The 22254-nt window shown below is 43.5% G+C and overlaps 1 protein-coding gene across 1 annotated transcript in view; it reads right to left on the minus strand.

The window, feature by feature from the left end:
- cax1 (cation/H+ exchanger protein 1) overlaps positions 1–21899 on the minus strand; it is a gene marked incomplete at its 5' end in the record, with an annotated part of 64592 nt that extends 42693 nt beyond the window's left edge. The window contains 8 exons of the mRNA XM_084330933.1: positions 2213–2274; positions 2380–2496; positions 4704–4812; positions 5637–5779; positions 14834–14998; positions 21253–21393; positions 21708–21784; positions 21892–21899. Coding sequence (XP_084187059.1) covers positions 2213–2274; positions 2380–2496; positions 4704–4812; positions 5637–5779; positions 14834–14998; positions 21253–21393; positions 21708–21784; positions 21892–21899 — 822 coding nt within the window. The remainder of the gene's footprint in view (positions 1–2212; positions 2275–2379; positions 2497–4703; positions 4813–5636; positions 5780–14833; positions 14999–21252; positions 21394–21707; positions 21785–21891) is intronic.
- Positions 21900–22254: the final 355 nt, after the last annotated feature.

The raw sequence follows: 22254 nt of genomic DNA on the forward strand, positions 1-22254 counted from the left end.
TTGGGGGGAGATGACCACAGCTAAAACGGTGAGATCGAAATGTGCATGGAAGACGGTGATAGAACGGTGGTTCAGGGTTTCACAAGCACACTGCCAGCGAGGGTGTTTTGTTTTGCATTCCTTGTAAGAACAAAGATAACGGAGCGGTACAGAGTGAGGGAGAGGGGTGACCTCTTTAATGCAACAGTGAATGAAACGTTTAATGGTGTGAAAGGTTATTAACGCAGTGGTCATGACAACGCGGCACATGACAACCAGAAAGGGGTGGGCCGTAGTTTCTACGACGAAGATCTATAAGTCAAACGGTGTTTCCGGGTGTAAGGCAGACTAAAATCTGACTGAGACTAAGAGGGAAGAGACCAAGATACTCTCTCCTCTCATCACAGAGAGGGGGGGGGGGGGAAGAATGCCACATCATCATTAGCTTCGGCTAACGCGAGGAGGGTTAGGCTAAAGACCAGGCCTGACCACCAGTGGACTGAATAGAAGCAAAAGGACAATAGACTGAACACACCGAAAGATCATTAGAATAGACTCTTCAAGGACAATACAATCTGTTAACATCTGAGCTGAGGTTTCTGTTTATCAAATAAAACCACGCTTTTCCTTGTAAGGTATTTCACGTTGTCGAAGTGTCGAATTCTTACGGAGGTGGAGAATTATGGTTTGCGGATTGTACTAACGGGGAGAGATAAGGATCTTATCAGCCAGTGTCAGAGACGTCAGGACCATTAAAATGACACAACGCAGAGGAATTGGATAGAGAGCCAAACAGACGAAGACGTGATACTGGCCAGTTTGATCAGGATCTAACACCGGCAACCGGGGAAAGAGTGCGCTTATTGTATTGTTAGTTTTATTTTCATAAACGTGTGCAGTGATGTCGGTGACATGGGAGGTACAGTGGGTTTCCTGGGGTCCTCGGCCGTCGTGCCTGGGCGGTCAGGTGTCGGGGCCGGGGGGGGGGGCACCGGACTTGGCGTCGCGGGGGGTCGGGGGGCCATTGAGGCGTGGTGCTTAGACCTTCTGCGGACCTGGGCTTGGGGCTCTAGTGGGCCGGGGGCCTGGCGGTCGGGCGGGGGTGGGTGGGGGCTCGGCTCTGTGCATGGTGGACCAGGATATGGGGGTGTTCTATCTCTCGGGGAGGAGGGCGGGAAGGAGGGGTCTCTCACAGGGGGATCAGATAGGCTGGGCTTTGCCCGGCGGGGCCCTGTGTGTTGGGGGGCCGATGGGCGTGGGGTGGGGCTCTCTGGGGCATGGGGAATAGCGGGCTTGGCTCGGTGGGGGGGGGGCGGGGGGAGTCCCCTATCCTTTCCTCTACTGGGCCTGGCGGGGGTCTGGGAGGATGAGCGCAGCCGAGTTCAAGGGGCCCACATCATTGTACTGTTGTGTTATTGATGTTATTGTATATGTTGTGTTGTATGTCTATAAGTGTTCAATACAAATTTAAGTTTAAAAAAAATTAAATAAAAAAAATTAATAAAAATTTAAATATTCGAATGTCGATTTAGAATTCGAATGCCAACGTAACGAACGAAGGTTCGAACGTTTGGGCTCAGCCCGCCATGGCGGAGTGAGCGGCACGGAGTGTGTTTTCCTTCGGTCATGACGTGCTTCATCAGGGGGGGTCTTGGATGTGGTGGGGATTGATGTGTGGGGTGTTTGGGGGGACTGGCTGTTGTATGAATGTATGAATTAGTAAATAAAATATAGTATGTTCTGATGAGTAAATAGGGGTGAGATTAAATAAGTGTATGCTTCTTCCCACTTTTTCAAATATGTAAATGACAAAAAACAAATAGAGTTTGACTCGTTTGTTCTTTGTCATTTTTTATATACATTTATTATTTGAACGGCTTAAGGCTATATATGTACTTGATGTTTGTTTGTTATGTTGCATATTTGAAATAAACTTCAATCAAATCAAATATGCATTGAAATGTCTAAGTCGACGACATTGACCTCAATTGTTGTTTGAGAATAAATAAGGTTTGAATTGAATGTTCAAATCCAGTCCCGTCCGGCCGAAGGAGACCGATACGTTACGTGTCCCGGTCGCAGGAGAGACCGATACGTTACGTGTCCCGGTCGCAGGAGAAAAACGCTCACGAGGCCATTTCATGGGATCTTTGATCTGAGCAGGAATAACAACCTGAGCAGGAACAACAACCTGAGCAGGAATAACAAACCGATTCAGATGCTGTCGTCTTACGTTTTGTATGGACTTCCCAAAGGGCCACATGAAATAGCATGTCAGCTTCCAACACAGCTTCCCTGGGGAGAGAGTACATTATGAAATACTGTACGAGTGTACATTATGAAATACTGTATGAGTACTGTCTGAGAGTACATTATGAAATACTGTATGAGTGCACATACCATAAGGAGCGCCACAGATGGTGAGAAACATCACCGGACAGATCAGGAGGTAGATGAGTGAGATCCACCATCCGAACAGAAACACATAAGCCACGTTCCCACAGGTGACCACGGAGCCTAGAGGAGAGAGAGAGAGAGAAAGAAACGGTAGTATGGGCTTTTCCCTCTTCGCTACTGAGGGAATCGAGGTTAGTTTATTTTCCTCCGCTTAGTAAGGCTGGTTACTATGACCACACAAATCCACCGTTTTATAAAGTCACACGTTATGAAATTTAATTATTTGGTTTATTATAAAATGATGCAAATAATGTATAGAGCTAAAGCAAAGTTACTCCCGGACGGTGTGTGCAAAGGTTCTTTTTAAATACATGAAAGAAAATATGATTCGAGAGACATTTGTAAATTTACTGTTCAAAAAGCTAAGAAAGGGATTAAAAGGAGGTGTATTTCTATTGTTGGGGTTAACTTGTGGAACAATGCTGATATACATTTAAGAAAGAGTAATTCGGGGTGCCCCAGTGGCGAACCACATTGCGCGCTCAGCCGCGACACGGGTTCGACTCCCGAACCAGTCGTTATTTGCCGAATGTCTTCCCCCCACTCTTTCCTCCTCTGTCTCTCTACTGGACTGCCCAGTAGAAATAAAGCGATAAAACCCCAAAAATAAATCTTAAAAATAAAAAAAGTTATTCGCTTTTGGTTTTTAAGAAAATAGTTTGTATAGCTATTTTTGAAGATTACAAATATTTTGTTTATATATATATATATTCTTAATCTTTAAGAATATAGGACAGGCATATATAAGCATTATGCTTCAGTCTGTACCTTTTCAGTCACTGCCTGAATCAAATATCGTTAAATGATTGTGTATATTGTATGATGACTGAATAAACTACTACTACTACTACTTAGTAATATGCTTAAATTCAGCGGGTTGTCTGATCTGAGGTCGTAGTCGAACGTAAATGGTGCGGCTCGCGTTCTTCCCGGTGAGGTCTCGTCCCGCGCCGAAGATAATTACAGAATTAAGTATGATGTAGAAGGTATTAATTGGGAAAGAGAATACTTTTTGTGCAATTAACCTCAATCTCTTCAAAAATAACTGTTGTTAGGGATGTCAGATAGGATGTAATATCGGAAAAAAAATTATAATTTTTGTTTACATTTATTTAACCTTTATTTACCCAGGCAAGCAAGTAAGAACAAATTCTTATTTTATTTATCGTCAAAAGTATGCATAATGTGTTAATTCCACAACAAGAGATACCCCACATATATTGGTATCGGTTGATATCGGTATTGGAAATTAACCCATTCTCCGCCAATCACGTGTTAAGGCGGGTTTCTCCGCCATGCATTGTCTGCCAATATTTCACCCACCGAGTCTTGGCTGATGCTGTCTGAGCCATCACAACTCTGCAACGCTTCAATACCGCCACCTGGTGGCCGATTGGCGAGTTGCCAAACCGGAAGTGCCCATTGGAGCTCGGCCCGTCCCCTATTTTCGTCCGGCGACTCGTTTATCATCCCGGGGCTCAATACAGACACCGTCGATATGGATCTTTGCCATAACTCAATAATCAACATGATTTGGACGTGTATTAGTAATATACAAACCGGAAATGGATTGCATCGATCAACATCCCATAATTGGGATCTGTTTGCTCCACTCTCATCGCCCAACGCTACGAGGAGACTGGGGTGAGTTTCAGCATTTTTCTTTATCATTTTCGATACAAACTGCTCTGATCAATATATCACCCATACTACATAAATCATTTAATGTCAGTCATTGAATTATAAACAACCCCCCCCCCCCCCCCCCCCCCCCGCTCCGTTCACCCGCAGATGATCAGTCATGACGTTTAGGACCATGTACAGTTGACATTTTTAATATAGCATGGATCGGTATCAAACTACTGATTATTTGATAATCTAATATATGTATTTATGCCTATATCTCACGTTCTATGAAATACTGCAGAAAACGATAAAAACATATTTATAGAGTCTAGACGGTATTTTAGTATGAATGTGTGAATGAAAAAGTAAAACGTTCCTACATCCTGAAACGATAGATAATTGATGTTGAATGGGCCATAGTAATGTCAATTTAGCAATACAATTTAAAAAGTTATAGCCCTGCAAAGAAGGTGAACATCTCCATAGACAAATAGCGCTGGCAGAGGATGGTTTAGGATGATCAAAGTGGTGGCAGAGAATGGGTTAAGAGTTGGACAATATCGTTATATCGGATATCGGTAAAAAAGCCAATATCGAACATTGTTACTTGTAGAGCGAATTCAAGGGGAGGAGGAGGAGACCTGCTCTGGGCTTGACGGTGGTCAGGTCGGAGTACAGCTCTCGGATGACGTCACAGCGCTCCTGGATCGGCCTCTCGGTCACATGACTCTTCCACTTCCTGAAGCCAAACTGCAGGAAGCAAAATCATCCATCACAGCCTCAATTATACGAGATTATCCATCATAGCCTCGCTATACGAGATCATCATATCACAGCCTCGTTATACAAGATTATCCATCATAGCCTCGTTATACGAGATCATCCATCATAGCCTCGTTATACGAGATCATCCATCATAGCCTCGATCATATCACAGCCTAATTATACGAGATCATATCACAGCCTCGTTATACAAGATCATCATATCATAGCCTTGTTATACAAGATCATCATATCACAGCCTCGTTATACAAGATAATCATATCATAGCCTCGTTATACAAGATCATCATATCATAGCCTCGTTATACAAGATCATCATAGCCTCGTTATACAAGATCATCATAGCCTCGTTATACAAGATTATCATAACCTCGTTATACAAGATTATCATAACCTCGTTATAAGTCACGCATAGACTTGTGTGCAGACTCATTCATCATGTTGCGTTTTTGGCTGCGTTCACACTGCAAGCCTTAGTGCTCAATTCTGATTTATTGCTCAGGTCAGATTCTTTTTTGAAGAACTGAAGTCACAGTTTATGGTTTAATTCATAAATTTAATGCAGTGGAAGTCATCTAATGAAAACAAAATCAGACCTGTATCGGATTTAGGACCAATATGAAAGTGACCCAAATCAGATTTCCATTTGTGCGGTTCACAGTTCTGGAAAAATAAAGATTATTTGGGCCACTTGCAGTGTGAACGTAGCCTCCGTCCCGACAACTACAGCATCCCTCGTTTTGGACGTGCACTCTCGTGAACCCCTCTCCTCTAAACCAGAACAATGCCGACCTTGTAGTTGTTGCGCTCCCTGTTGGCCTCCACCTCGTTCTCAGCCCTGATGGTGGTCCTGGTGGTGCCTTCGTCCCAGCCCTCGTCCCCGTAACGGGAGGGAGTGGAGCGGGCGGCGGACGTGCCGGTACCAGAGTGGACTCCTGGACGGATCACCAACACATTCATCCTCATCAAGAAATGTTCCAGGGCTTCCGGTTTACGCTCAGATCGGATGGCGGCGTAGTTTTTCCGAGCTCTGTGACCACTTCACTTTTATATTGATTACAACGTTAATTTTACAACATACTTTCACATAATACATCGCAGAGATGGCGAAACAAATATCGAACAAGAAGGGGACATAAAGAGGTGGACGTTGAATGTATCAGGTCTATGTTCCGTGCTGAGCGCGATGCTAGCATGCTCCAGCTATCCAACAGACTGGACTCGCTCCAGGAGGAGGTAGCTAGCGTGACCACGCGGCTCTCTATGGTGGAAGAAGGGATGGCAGAGGTTGCGGTCGTGGCTGAAACCAACGCCACAGAGATCTCGGCGATTGAAGATAAATTCCTTTTTTACGAGAAGCAAGAAAACATCCCCCGAAAATGGGCAACTATACACCGAGATTCGCCGCAGACTTCAGCGACCATACCGCCAGGCGCCACGATGACGTCCACCCCGTCCGAGGATGGTGAGGCGCCCCCGGCGGGGCAGACCGCTAGCACCGGGGAGTAGCAGAGCTTTGGGCCTTGGTTAGCTTAGCGCAAGCTATGCTGGCTATCGGGCTCTTTCAACTAACCATTTCGTTCCATTCTCCTAACACGGCCTTTCGATTAAACAGAACGGTAACATTCATGGTATTATCTATGCTATATATCTCCAGAAATGGGTATGTACATCGACTATTTTCTAATATAATTCAGACGACTTGTGCTTTTTGAATCGGGCTAACAAGCCTTAAGCTCAAGGCATGCCGGCTAACCAGCTCTCCTAGCTAACACTACCTCGCCACGTGTTTACTGTGGCTCTTTAGCTACAAGCTTTTTTTCAAGTATAATGCGGACGACCGGCGCTCTTTAACGCATTGGCCTTTTATCGTCTGCTCTAGTTCATCTCAGACTAATTGTGTTTTAATATTTCTGCTGTTACTGTCTGCACTTTAAACTGCACATTGAATGTTGTATTGATTTCCCCTCTCAGTTGAGTGAAATGGGTTCTACTTTTCTGATTTGTTACAATATACCTTACAAGTTATTAGTATGGTTAAGATACATATTGTTGCTGTGGTTGGTGTGCTCGGTCAGGGTTGACCAACTGATGTTTGATCGTTACCGGCCAAGTATTTTGAAGGGGGGGAGGGGGGTGGGAATGGGGGATTGTGTGGTTTTATGTTTCTTTCCATTCGAATCGCTCTGTTTTATGTTTGTTCTCACGCTCTGATCTCAATAGGACCTTAACAAATGGTTATATAACTGCTATGGTACTCTACTCCAAACGAATTACATTCAGTCATACTGCAGCCTTCTTAGACTATGGCTAATTTGAACATATTGATCTGGAATACAGGGGGTCTCATAAACGCACAAGTGTACTAACGTGGCTAAAAAGGAAGGAAGTGGATCTTGCATTACTGAGTGAAACACACCATTTATTGGCGGATAACACAAGACTGACAAATAAATTCTACCATAACATAAGTTCTCACTGCAGCAATGCTGAAACTACCTGATTAATAGTAGGAGCTGATTTTAATGCAGTTTGGGATCCATTGATTGATAGGTCCAGTCACGCTGAATCCCCTGATCAGAAGCAAGCTACCACGGCCCTACGAGCCTGGTCTAAGGACACGGGGGTAATCGATATGTGGCGATCGCTCAACCCATCCGGGAAAGATTATTCCTTCTTCTCATCGAGACATAAAGCCTTTTTCCAGGATTGATTGTTTTTTATTCCCCACGGCTCTTTGATAGCTTTGATGTTGACTTATTACCCATAGCACTTTCAGACCACAAAGGTATCCTTCTTAAGGTTCTCAGTAAAATAACGTCCCGTGCCCCTAGGTGGCGCTTTAACTCTACACTGCAGAAAAATGGGGATTTTAACTTGCAATTTAAAGAAAATCTCACTGAATTCCTGCAGTTTAATACGGGCTCTGTACAGGATCCCAGAATTTTATGGGATTCGGTTAAGGGTTTTATCAGAAATAACACTACTCTTTGCATCTAATCTCCGCAAAGGACGTCTCTCCAAGCTGGTGGAACTGGAAAAGCGTCATGCCACGTTGATCTCTTCATTGCAGCACAACTACTCTAGTCGACTGGAGCTTCAAATTAAAAAGGTAGTAAAAAAGAAGATTAACTCCCATTTTAAGACAACAATCTGAATTTCAGATGCACAGGACAAGACAACACTACTACTTTCACAGCTCCAGGCCTAGTCACCTTCTAGCTATGAAGATACGTGCCAGTGAGCAATTTGCGGATATCTATTCCATTAAGAACCAGCAGGGGGAGGTAATCGCCAACCCCAAAAAGATGAATGATACATTTCGCTCTTTCTATTCCAATCTGTACAAGTCAGAGGTGGTCTTTGATCATACCAAGCTGGAGGATTTCCTTGATCGAATCAACTTACCACATATCTCGGAAGATAGTGCTAAACTGTTAGCTGCACCTATCACGCTAGCTGAATTTAGAGAGGCAATTGTGGATATGCAACAGGGCAAGGCTCCCGGATGGGACGCGTGAACACTTTAGGCAACCAACATGCGCTTCCGCGTTTCTCCGAGCGCCTTCCGCGTTTCTCCGATTGGCCGCGCGCGGCTCGCCCTTAAGCTCCAGGAGAGAGGAGAGGCTGAAAACCTGCAGTTCTTGCCCGACTGATGGGAGCCGAATCCCGGATCAGATTTTTCTGATGAATACCCCCAAAACATGGAGGTCCCGAACGCATGGAAGTATTGATTGTGCCGTAACGAATCATTAAAAAAATATACCGTTAACTGGAATATGTTGTGCCTTTACACATATGTTGGATTATGTAATTGGTTTGTCATGACAAACTAATAAAAAAAATCGCGATTTACCCGGTGGCTACAACAACACAGTGACTACTCGCCCCTTACGTGACTGCGGTTTGCAAGTCACTGTGTGTTGTCATGACAAACCAATTACATAATCCAACATGTGTAAAGGCACAACATATTCCAGTTAACTGTATATTTTTTTTAATGATTCGTTACGGCGCAATCAATACTTCCATACGTTCGGGACCTCCATGTTTTGGGGGTATTCATCAGAAAAATCGGATCCGTGATTCGGCTCCCATCAGTCGGGCAAGAACTGCAGGTTTTCAGCCTCTCTCCTGGAGCTTAAGGGGGAGCTTAGTATTCGTGCCTCTGAGGAGCGCGTCGCGGCTCATGCGCATGCTCGGCCAATCAGAGAAACGCGGAAGCGCATGTTGGTTGCCTAAAGTGTCCACGCGGATGGGACGGCATCCCACCAGAACTCTTATCTCGCATTCTGGGATGTACTCGGTGCCTTATTACTCTCAATGATTTTACATTCAATCAAAAGAGGGCAATTTTTCCAGAGATGTCAATATGGCACTTATATCCGTTTTACTCAAGAAAGATAAGGACCCCACCGAGTGTGGCAGCTACAGGCCCCCAAGTCTCCTCGGAGCCGATCTTAAGCTATATGCCAAGGTTCTAGCCACCGACTTCAAAAGCATATGACATCCCTAGTTCATCCTGATCAGACCGGCTTCATAAGAGGCCGCCTGGTTACTGATAACATCAGACGGTTACTGCATGTGATTGATGCCAGCAAGGATGTGGCAGTCCCTACAGCAGTCATGTCCTTGGACGCAATGAAGGCGTTTGACAGATTGGAGTGGTCTTACTTGTGGGCAGTTCTTAGAAGGATGGGGTTGGGAGAGGATTTTATTCATATGATCAAAGTTCTCTACACAGGGCCTTCGGCCATGATCTTAACAGGAAAGTTCTGCTCGCCACTCTTCTGTCTTGCGCTCTTCCAGACAGGGTTGCCCTCTTAGTCCCGGCCTTTTCACCTTATCTCTCGAACCTTTAGCTCAATACATAAGACAATCCCAAATTATATCTCCTGTTTCAATTCAGGGCACACAGCACCATATCAGCTTATACGCAGATGATTTACTCCTGTTTATGCAGAATCCCTCCGTCTCTCTACCTCATCTTCTCAATGTGATAGATGAGTTTGGCAGCCTATCCGGCTTTAAGATCAACTGGCCAAAATCTGCTTTTCTTCCACTTAATGAGCCAGCGAAGGCTACCATTCTGCCTGCAAACACTTATGGTGGAGCACTTTAAATGTCTCAGAATTGAAATATTCCCTACTATTAGCCAGACGGTACGGTATAACTACTCCAGCTTGGGTGACAGGATTACAAATGACTTCAACAGATGGTCAAAATAAAAAGATTCATTACAGGCTCGTGCATCAATGATTAAAATCAATATTTACCCAGAATGTATATCAGCTCGATGCTCCCGCTGGTTACTGGCAGAAGTTGCATTCTGCCTCATATAAATTCGTTTGGAATAATAAACATATAAATAAACATTTCCAGACTTTAAATATTATTTTAAAGTTCTCTCCGAGACCTCTGATCACTTGGTGTGACACTCAAGCAGCTGCGTCTTGGCGACCATTGGAGGAGAAGATGGTGTCCCCACATAGACTTCAAGATATTGTGTATACCAACATTTCAATTAAGCAATTAAAATTACGATTTGGCCCGCTTATGTGATTCAGACCTGGCGCGATACCCAGAAAGCATGTACTAACCGCCATAAATGGCACACACATTCCCCTCCATTTAATAACAATTGACTCCTTATTGGACAACAACCTATTAGGTACCCTAGATGGGAAAAGAAAGGTATCCATACGTTGGGGGACATCTTCGATAACTCTGGTCTCCGATCTTTCCAAGATCTATCCAATGGATATGATCTCCCCAGAACCTCCTTTTTCTTTTATTTACAAATAAGAGCAGCCCTGAGGGCTCATGGCGTTCCATGGGATTTTCCACTAGATGACTAGAGCGTCACAGTTTTCACAAATTCTTTTATGACAGAGACATCGAGAGGCTTCGTTTCTGACTTTTATCGCCATTTACTTACGTCCTCGTATAAGGACCTCCCCCTTGATACAATTTGGAGAAAAGATATCCGGGATTTGGATGTAGATTTTGATTGGGATGCAGTCTGGGAAAATGTCCGGCTGTCCTGACGCAACCCAGATCATCAACAGATTCATCTAAATTTTTATTCATTAGGACTTATTTGACCGCTAGACGACTGAATCTAATGGGTCTCAGACCCGACTCTCAATGTACCTTATGTTCAAACGGGGCCATCGGAATACTTATGTATATGTACTTGGAATGTCCTCCTGTTGAGCTTTTCTGGGAAGAGATTACCACCCAGCTATCAGATATTTTCTCTCCGACTATACCCGTCCTGCCTTCTGCATTATTACTGAATGAAGTTTCCCAATTACCGACCTCTACACATGTGAAGAGACTCATTTTAGCCGGCCTCACAGCCGCAAAGAAATTGATTGCCTCACGGTGGATACACCCAGACAAGCTATGCCCGAAGGTATGGATTCTTACCTACCTTGATGTGATATATCTGGAGATATCCACTGCACGAGTTTTAGGGCTGTACCGAATGCTTCGAAGCTTTGATCATAATGTTGACATTCGAATTCTAAATTAACATCGAATTTTTTATTTTTATATATTTTTTTTGCGTCTATTCAATCCGTTTAAACCAATGGGGGTTTTCTTCACAGTTGCAGTTAAAGATTAGGCTACACTAATATTATACTATAAGACGTCACCATCACTTTCATACCAACCATGCCCTTATTGGATTATTTATGTTGACGAAACTGATGAGTTATATTCATTAAAGAAAGTTGATTTAATAAAAGAAAAATACTAATTTAATCAGATTAATCACTTGATTTTTTTTTTGTAATTTCTTTTTTTATAGACATTCGAAGCTTCGTTCGAATACTTCAATCGAAGCTTCGAATGTTAAAGACATTCGGTACAGCCCTAATTGCCATCTGGTTGGCAGCGGTTGCAAAACTTAAGCGCATATAACGATCAATTGCTAGATAATCTACCATATATTATGTATTTAACTCACGTTGGGGTCCTGGGGTGAGTGTGGGGGGGGGGGGGGGGGGGGGGGGGTGAAGAGCGAGCGAAGACCATTGTCCACTTGTTTTTTATTGCATTTTTAATTATGTATATATTCTGGGCGCGTCTATATTAAAGCCAGCCCAAGAGTGCAAGAGTGCTTCCGCATTCGCCAGTGACGCCAATGCGCATTTTCTTTTTTGCCACTCACTAATCGCGAATACATATTTATCCAAACGAGGACCAGATTCACTCATAACGCCATAACGTTATTTCACGAGCCCAGCTGTCAGAAACTGTACATTGTAACGTTAACATAGCCCAACTGTCAACTGTACATTGTAATGTTATGTTATTTCGGGCGTTTTATTCATAATGTTATTTCGCGTGACGTACATTGTAACGTTAACACAGTGCAGCTGTCAACTGTTGACAGGTGGTGACAAAGCACTGGGCATTTATTTAAAAAACATACATACCCTAACTGCTTGTGTATTCTAGCAGTGTTTTAGAGGTTATTTTGTACAGTACCTTTATCTGCACTGAAACATACATTTCTACAGTACATGCAGTTGTTGAGGTAGATAACCGCGATTATGTTTATTTATTTATCTATCTCTCTGTGAGCAAAAACCTATTAATATTACATATGTGTTGGCGGAATCGCGTCAATGTTTGTTATGAATAAAACGCCAGAAATAACATAACGTTACAAAGTACAGTTGACAGCTGGGCTGTGTTAACGTTACAATGTACAGTCGCGCGAAATAACGTTATGAATGCCCGAAATAACATAACGTTACAAAGTACAGTTGACAGCTGGGCTGTGTTAACGTTACAATGTACAGTCGCGCGAAATAACGTTATGAATAAAACGCCTGAAATAACATAACGTCTCTCAAATGGTTACTTTGTTCCTCAGTGTAGTCGTTTTTAGGAGTATATCCCAATGAGATAGGTCAATATTGCCCACATTACCCAGTGTGAATACTAGGGATGCACCGATCCGATATTGGCCCAGATATGACTAAAATAGCTGGATCGGGTATCGGAAAGAAAGAAAAAATATCTGAATATTTTTTTTTATAAATAAACAACAATTCAGTACATTTATATCCATGTGTTAATTTGTTACATTTAGTTTTACTAAGTTAGGAAAGTAATGTTTTAAGTCAAGCCTGATGTTGCCCAAAAGAATGATCCCAGTCTCTTCCACACAGTGAGGCACACAGTTTATTAATTGAACAACAGCCCAAGTATCGGTATCGGGACTGAAAAAGTCGGATCGGTGCATCCCTCGTGAATACCTTTATACCTGCATCACTGTACGTACATCCGATTAGCCCCATTACTCAGTAGTACCAATTCATATATTCTATACCCAGTGTAATCACCTGTACATTGTATATTACTATTGCACTCTGGTTGGATATCAAACAAAATATCCTTTAGTCGTTACTGTACTTGATGCTGCATGATGACAATACATTAGAATCTATTATTATATTGACAAAAAGAGTGACTCTTCTCATTCCAACTAGTTCATCGCCTTGTGTTGTGAAGGATCAGATTAAACCGAATATATATATTTATTTATATATATATATTTAATAGTATTTGTATATCGTTTGATATCCCCTGTATATTCCTTGTACAATATGCACTGAATATCCCTTTAGTCTACTAAACAGCCCATAATAGTTTCATTCTACCATTGGACGAGAACCTGGCGCCAGCAGCCATACCCCTAGGTTCAAGTTCAATCGTGCCGACCAACATGTCGTGGCAAGCCCGGTTCCGCGTAGGAATACGAATGGTACTATTTGTTCACAGCGCATATATATATGGCGCAAGTAAAGTAGAACTTTCTTTTAGTCCATTAGTTCTTTACCCTCCAACCGAGTAACAGACGCGAAGCCTCACCCACGACGCACGTGTGGTGCAGTAAGGCCTACTTGGCCTCAGAATAGGCATTGAGATATCGTGTGGATTAATAGTTGAATTGTCATAGTTTGGCACTATACCGTCGAGTTGGACGTATTTCTATTAAGCTAATAATAGTCTATTATGTATGGTGCATCGTTCGGTTAGAGTTATAAAGTTATCAGTACCCCCATCGTTCCTGACGTTATCTGGAGTCTTAACCAGGCTGGGCAGACCACTAGTGGTGCTTGCATCCGAGGAGCTCCGGGCCAGGACGAGGAGACCTGTACATTGGATTACTTTACCCGGACGACGGCGAGCCTTCCACGGCTTGGATTATGCTTTGGGTGCTTTGATTATTCCATGGATAACGGCCAACACTGCTGAGTGTTGGAACTACCCCCCGGAGAGGAGTCCAGGTGAGACGGCGCTCTACACCAGTGAGGTCGCCTCACGTCTCTCCGTTGTGGACCGGCAGCTACCGTCCACCAGAGGGTCCAGCTGTATTCATCTGCGGACCGAGGTTCTGTGGGCACCGTGTTCAAGACTTTGAATTCTCCCAAGAAATCGTCGGCCAGATGGGATACCGCCAGCGGCTCTTCTAACCCCCCCCTCCTACTGTCTTACAACCAGCGGGACCCCCCCCCCCCCTTAGTGTATCCAGCTATAATCATTTAAGTACCATCGCTATAGTTCCCTAAAGAACCAGGTTGTATACTTACTCCCTGCGTAACCAAAGATTGGACATTCAATGTTGATTTACCTATGAATACTCATTTGCCATACAAGTGCATTTCAAATCATAAATGTCATCAAGTGAACGTTGTATATACCCTTTGCTATATAAAATATTCGATTTGTACATTTGTGTGGACTTCGTTTCATCAGGTGGGAAAGTGTTCATCATATCTATATCATGTACTGGATGGCCAGAAGTTAAAGTACAAGAGGTAGTGGTTTAATAATACCATACTTATCAATACAGTCAGGGAATTGTACCCCTCAGTTACACCTTGTGTTTTGGATGGCAGTGGCCTCACCTTGGAGGATGATTCATAATTCTACAGAGGGCCGCGATTGTGCGTGTGTGGCCTCACCTCTGTGCACGGCCAGGCCGTGGGACGGGTAGTGGCAGTAGTGGTAGGAGCCGTCTGGAGAGGGCGTCGCGTTGACAACCAGCTCTGGGTGGTGGACGCCGTTGGCCAGTCTCTCGTTCTGGGACTGCTCCGTGGGGAAGCGGACCGACGACCCAGGCTGGACACCTGGACGGACCGCAACATATTGATCCCGTCAGAAATGTGCCACATAAGATCAGATTTTAAAACATGTAAAAAGGTAAGAACTAATGTAAAAGCTAGATGCGTTTCAATTTTGAGAGTTAAATTATGGAATAGCCTTAGTGAAGGGTTGAAGTTGTGTACTTCTCAGGGGAGATTTAAAAAGCCTTAAAGGATTAAAATAATTCAGGAGTACAGTTGAGTAAAATATCAAACATTTGTTTTTTCTTTCAAAAAATGATATCTTGCAGCATATTTTAAGTTCTTATATTAAAATATATTTAGTTAAGAATTTGTAAAGCATAGGCAAAAATAAGCATGTGCTTCAGCCTATTCCTTTTTTTCGGTCGTTGATTTGTGCGAGCTTGCCTTGAATATGTAAATGTGATTTTTTTTTTTTTTTTTTTGCAAGTCTTGATTGAAAACTTTATTAACAGAATGGGTACAATACAGTACAGCTCAATACACACAATTGTTAAGGGGATGCAGACCAGAGAAAGACTTCGTCTTGTTTACATCAGGGTCCCCCTTTTCAATTCATCAGGACATATATGACATGCAGATAGACAGTACTGCTACATCTATACATTTACATTTATGCATTTATACATTTGCAGTACAGTACCGTTTGTGATACAAAAAGAGTCCAGAAAAGAGAGTATATACATTTGACATAAAAACTGTACATTGGAGGAGGTTGGGTGGGGGGTTTGGGTAGGAGGGGTTGGGGAAACACTGTACAACTGTAAAAGCAAAACTGTACATTGGAATATTGACAACCATAAGAGGTAATTTACTGTACATTGGAGGGGGTTGAGTTAGGACATTTACAGGGGCCAGTTTCGAATTGCAGTCTCCTGTAGGTGTTCTTTGAGAGTAGTTTTGAAAGTGGGTAGTGATTCACATTCCTTTACAGCTTTGGGTAGGGCATTCCACATTGATGTGGCATAATTGCTAAACGTGTTTAGTCCCTTGTTTGAGCCGAATCTGGGTTTAACATGATTTGTGGAGCTCCCTCTGGTGTTGTGATCGTGGTATTCACTGACCTTATGTACATGGGTACCTTGGTCGTGTAGTGTATCTTGTAGACCAGGCCCATTGCAAGTTGCTGTACTCTGTCGTCTGCCATCCTAGGTTGTCAAAGTGGGCAGGGGTGAGGTGGGTTCTAGGAGTAAGGTCAAGCAGTAGTCTGACCAGTTTGTTTTGAGATGTTTGTAATTTAGTTTTTAGCGCCTTTGAGGTGCTTTGGTACCATGAGGTGCAAGCATAGTCATAGTACCCTTGAATGAGTGCTCCTGCCAGAGTCTTCAGGGTATTCTCGTTTACCAGAGAGGAGATCCGGTACAAGAATAGAGTTCGTTGGTTGACTTTTTTTATTACATTGGATGCCATTTTGTCACAGGAAAGATTAGCCTCTAGGATGGAACCCAGGTAGGTAATTTCATCTTTCCTTGTGACAATATTGTCACCCACTGTAACTGAGAAGCCGTCGGTCTTGCCGAGTTTGTTATTTGAACCGAAGAGAATGGACTCTTGTTTTGCCCATGTGTAATGATAGTTTGTTATCAGCGAGCCATATGCAGATTTTGCCTAGTTCCGAGCTGAGGGTTTTCTCAACCTGTAACTCAGGGGTGCACAACCTTTTTTGAACCAAGATCTACTTTTTAATTTACCACCTAGCCGAGAGCTACCAGCCAAAATTGTATATTGTAAGCAGTCATTTGAGGCTTTATAAAAGCAGCATAATGAACACAAATCTGTCAGTGCCGAGTCCGACCTCATCTTAAATACCAAACAGCATTGCTTGTTGTAGTTAACAAGGAGAGGCAGAGTTGATTTAGCAAAGATTTTTTTTTTTTTTATCTAATTTTATTAATCGAGATCTACTTGAAATCAGCCCGCGATCTACCCGTCGATCGCGATCGACTGGTTGGGCACCACTGCTGTAACTTGTTCTTGTCAGACGCAGCGCTCAAAAATCTAACCAATTCTGCTGCTTGTCTGCTGCTTGTCTGCTGCTTGTTGCTGCTTGTGTGCCACTTAAGTCTAGCACTCAGGTGGGTCTGGTGGCTGGGTGAACAAAGGGAGGGTACTTAACTTAAGTGCTTCCCCAGGGAGGGGGTCGGGGGCTACTGCCCTCAGACCAAGATAATTTGTATATGGGCAGTCTGACTTGGGGTACTGCCCATATATTAGTGTTGCAATGCATGATAAGTAAACAGTGAAAAAAGCTAAGAAATCCGATGGGGCTGGGACATTTGGGACGAATAAAAATGTAAGATGAAAATCTCCCCAAGCTGTGGGAGGAAGTGGAGGTGTGAAATCTGGCCCGGTCCAGAACAATAGGAGTCACACAATCAGTTTGGATTGGAGTGGTGGAGGAGTGGTAGAGGCGCAGGAGAGGTTTGAGCGCTGTATCTGTATTTATATTTATTATTATTATTTTTTATTATTGAATTATTAAAAGCTGTGACAAGGACCTATTTAACCTATATATCTATTAGCTGCTACAATAATACACTGATATCAAGCCTACTGGTTGCTGTTCAATAATAATAATTACCATAATTAGCTGTCAGGACGATTAGTAGGTTATATAGGCGACAAGGTGGATTGACTTAATGACTGCTATATCCTGCTATTAATATTATTATGCAACATAGTAGGTTATTATTTGATATCAGTATATAGTTATAGATATAGTTCTTCAGACGGATTCCTACGCCACTATAAAACTACATTATCAATGGTTTGGCTTGAACAAACAGACAGGCAAGCAGATATACAGACAGATAGACAAGACACTGGGGGTTGGGCAAGGTACTACTAAGTATAGTAATATGGTTTATTTGCATTGGGAAAGATACAGACACATTAGCTGGTTGAACAACATCTATATGTGTGGTAATAATGCAGATATTGAGTGTATTTCAGTGAAAATGCACGTGGCGTTGTTACGTCCGTTAACATGGGAGCGGAAGTGAAGCGGCGGTCGCCCGTCCGCCTTGAATCGCGTCTGGGGCCGTAACGCTTCCATTCCTCTTTGACCCGTCTCTCGTAAGCTACGTCATCCACCGCTAAGAGTCATGGGAGATGTAGTAATAAATACAACAGTCCTGTGTGTGTCTTTATGCAGATCGTTATGCAGTTCTAAAGCACCTTGGCTTTGTTCTGAATGCACTTTGTTGTAGTTATCCTACAGAGAAAAGAAAATGCACTCGACTTTAATGCACATTTTGTTGTATGCAAAGAGAAAATGTTTAAATTGTACAATCTTTCAGCAGTCAGTCTGGAATTAATGTATGCATTCAAAAGTGCTGAATAAATGTTTTATGGGCCCATAAGTGATTATTAATATTATTTAAGTTAAGTTTTGCCATAATCATGTCTTTTGCCATAATCAGGTAGCTAAAAATAAAAGAAAAAAATACATTATATATATTTATATTAATCATTTTCAGCATTCGGTTTTTGGCCAACTGTTTCCTATTTTCGGTATCGGTTTCGGCCAAGAATTTCCCATTCGGTGCATCCCTAATAATAATAATGCAGGACCTCTTTAGAGACACCTTTATTTGGCATGGAACGACATGGGACATGCAATGGGCAGCACACACAGGAATACACACATGCATCGTCTTTCTCAGGGTCGCCGATGCGATTGAGCTCTGTGCTTAACCCATCCCATCGTCCTTCCCCCCAAGGGCTGCCGGGAGCAGACAGGGCGTCGGCGAGGTACCGCGCCCGGGGACCAATCCAGGTGCTCCTGCCTGTTTTTGTCAGGGACGTGACAGCATCCGCGATCTGTTGTGCATGTTTTTCCATTGAGTTTCTCTTATCGGGGGGGGGGGGGGGGGGGGACCCTTGCGAGCACGGGGAGAACATGCAAATTCTCCCCGTGAGAGTATGTTGTAGGACAGCGTTGTAGAGATGATCACCTGGACCCAGTCAAGACCGAGACCAGAGAATGTCCGGTCCGAGTCAAGACCAAGGCTCTGAGGGGGGGGGACCAGACCAATGAGTCCAAGTCAAGATCATGACAGTCCCAGAATAGTAGACTATTCGATCGAAGGAGCTTGTTTTGCCTGAGAGTCTCAAGTCGACGTGGGAGGGGGGGGGGGTCATGGAACTAAGGAACATTGCATTTGGGCGCACCGAATGTCATAGAATAGAATTGCATGGCCAATGAGGCGCATATAATAGAATATTATAATAATAGAGCTTATTTTGGTATAAATATCAAGGCTATTAATAAGTAAAAAAGCTGAAAATAACGGTGCTTCCGATCCAATTGCCTTACTGGTAGCCTAAAGGTTGCACCATCCAATTTAGAGCAGGAGCTGCATTTTGGCTTCACATTTATCCGGCTGCCCCAACACCTTGCGATGTCCCGTCAAGTCTAATCGATATCTACAGAGGATAGTGCGTCGAGTCACCCCTCCATATTGATTGATTGATTACCTTTATTTATCCCCGAGGGGAGATTCAGATGTCCATCACAGCCATTTAAAAAACAGTTAATAGAAACAGTTAATACATAACACTTATTTAGTACGTGTTAAAAACAGGCATGCGTTGGTGATTTCAAAGCTGGTTGCACAGTGTTGTAATGACGCCACGTGCACTCCCGGGCGCGCATGCGCATAAATGTTCCCTTGCATAAGCACAGACTAAAGACTATGCCTAATTGCCTCTACGAATGGAATGCAATACATTTCATTCACAAGTTGTGTGTGAATGTATCTGATAACGTATTTGAACACACCTGACGACCGGCGCTATTGTTATGCAAAGTAGCCAGGTGGGTACTTAGAGTTGGCGCTTCAGTCGAGTGCAGCGCATTCCTGTGTGCACGCGCATGCACATCCGTGCATGTGCGTGCGCATCATAGGCGGCGGGTATGTAAGGCCAGGCTAGGCTATGCCGACCCAAACCAGCAGCCCCAGTCTGCGCATTATTATAGGCAGCCTAGGCTACGATATTAGTGTGTGTGTGGGCTGCTGCAGCCCGGTGGTGACAATACGCAAGGGTCGGCCAACCAAGGTGTCAATGACAGTAGGTGTGGTGGCCGTTTAACATTCCAGACTGCAGGCAGTAACCAATCACGCCGCATCATCAAACTAACCGATGACAGTCTGGTCTTCAAAATCCTCCATGGTCTAGCCCCACCCCCACTTCCCAATTTTTCACCTCCAGGTACACCAGAACTGTTGTACCGGGTGACTTGGCTGTTCCATTAAGGACAAGTACATTTAGCAAATCAGCCCTCTCTGTGAGAGCTGCCAAGACCTGGAACTCCATTCCAAGTTACATGCCGCCTGGGCATAACACGGATCACCTGAGGCCAAGGGCTTGCGCTACGAGGGCATGATGAGACTGAGTCAGAGTTAATCAAACCGTGGAAACTTTTTAGAGCTACTATGTACATCGTTTTCAAAGCATGATGAGATCCAAATTACGGAAAACGTTTCCTTCATTGCCGTCGGCACCGCAACTTGTGAACGGTCTTTCCCAATGAGGCGCATCCGAAACTGGCTAAGAAGAACAACAATATGCGCCAGGAGAGACAGTCAACTCTGAGTCCGCTTCACATTGAAAGTGATCTCACAGACAAACTTAAAGCAGAAAAGATCATTGATGCGCGAAACGTCGCATTTTTTTTGTTGCATTAAGGTAAGACAATGGTTAACTTAATCATATTGGATGTCTTCATTTGAACAATTAATTTGCACTATATGAAATGAGTGGGGCTCGCTGTAGTAGCCTAGTAGTGGGTGTGTGTGTATTGTATGAAATCAGAACCTGGACAGCACTGTTTGCGTGCACCGTTTGCGTGCAAGCAAAAAAGAAAAAGGAAACATTTTTCCCAGAGTCCTATCCCATCTAGCCTACCCTAATGTCCAGCTCACCCGCCGCCTATGGTGCGCATGCTTCTGCTCACAGAGCCGGTTGCACACCATGAGCAACGCACCACTGGTTAAAAACAAAATTGGACAAATACATAGGGCTAAAATAGAACTAAAAGTAGTGAATGGAAAAAAAGAAACAAGTCCAATCGTGATGTTAATTAATTGGTTACAGTCCACCACCCAGCTCCTCCAGTCCACGGCAGTTAGCCCGTCCTGGCCCTGCCTGGTTTTGGAGCCCGATTGCCACCGGCACAAATATCTACAGAGGACAGTGGCTGTGAGTTACCTCATCCCTCCATATCTACAGACAGCGGCTGTGTGTGGCCTCACCTCTATGTACAGTTAGAAGACCACTGGACTGGCCATTGCTCAAGGGCTGAGGACCACCTTGGGGGTGAGACTGCATCGGGGAGAATCCTGGAAACGTCTGCTGCTGCTGGGTCTGGTGCTGCTCGGGATCCGCGGGGTTCTCTGGAGGAAGATTCCGATTCAGCTTTATTGTTGCATCTTTGTCATATTCTCATACAAAAAAGAGCTAGATTCTTGGGTCTTGCCCCCTCGACCTACAGCATGGTAATAAAACACATGGAACAATGAAATACACAAAAACACAATAAAACCAGCATAGTAGTGATGTATGAAAAAAAAGTGACAGTGCTGAGAGTTAATATAAAAAGTGCAACAGTAGAATAAAACATAAGGTACTTAAAATACTTAAAAACGAATACATAAATATATACAATAAAATCTGAATGACTAAGTACGAGTCCTTGAGTCTGCTGGACCTGGCTCTGAGGCTGCTGTAACGCCACCCTCCCGGAAGGCAGCAGTTGGAACAGGCTGTTGTTGGGGTGGCTGGGGTCTGACATGAAGGGGGCGCAAGAGGACAACCTGGGTTTATTCTCGCTGCTGCACAGTTCTGAAACAAAATACTCAGAATGCAACAAGTTCCCCATTGGAGTTACTTACATCTCCATCTTTCTTTACTGCAAACACTCTGGGTAAAAGTCGCATGACTTGTTCAGACTCAAGTCTGCGCTATTTTTGGGGGGGGGGGGGGGGGGGGGCGTTCGCGGGCCAGGTTGATTTAGGACCATTTAAAAAAAAAATATTGATTTCACAAAAAGTGATGTTATTGCACTATTAATCCCAATAGGGACATTCATCTTTGTTTGATCAAGAGTAACCTTATATATATTTTTTTTTAAGTGAAGATGGGTGAAAGTTAGGTTTGCACTTGGTTTGATCATTTCTTTGTGTCAAATAAAAACAAATCTTATTTGAATGATTTCCTTGGCGTTTCTAGTTAAGAAAATTTAAATGGTGTGAAAA

This window comes from Notolepis coatsorum (genome assembly GCF_963971535.1).
Source record: "Notolepis coatsorum genome assembly, chromosome: 15".
Taxonomy (NCBI): Eukaryota; Metazoa; Chordata; class Actinopteri; order Aulopiformes; family Paralepididae; genus Notolepis; species Notolepis coatsorum.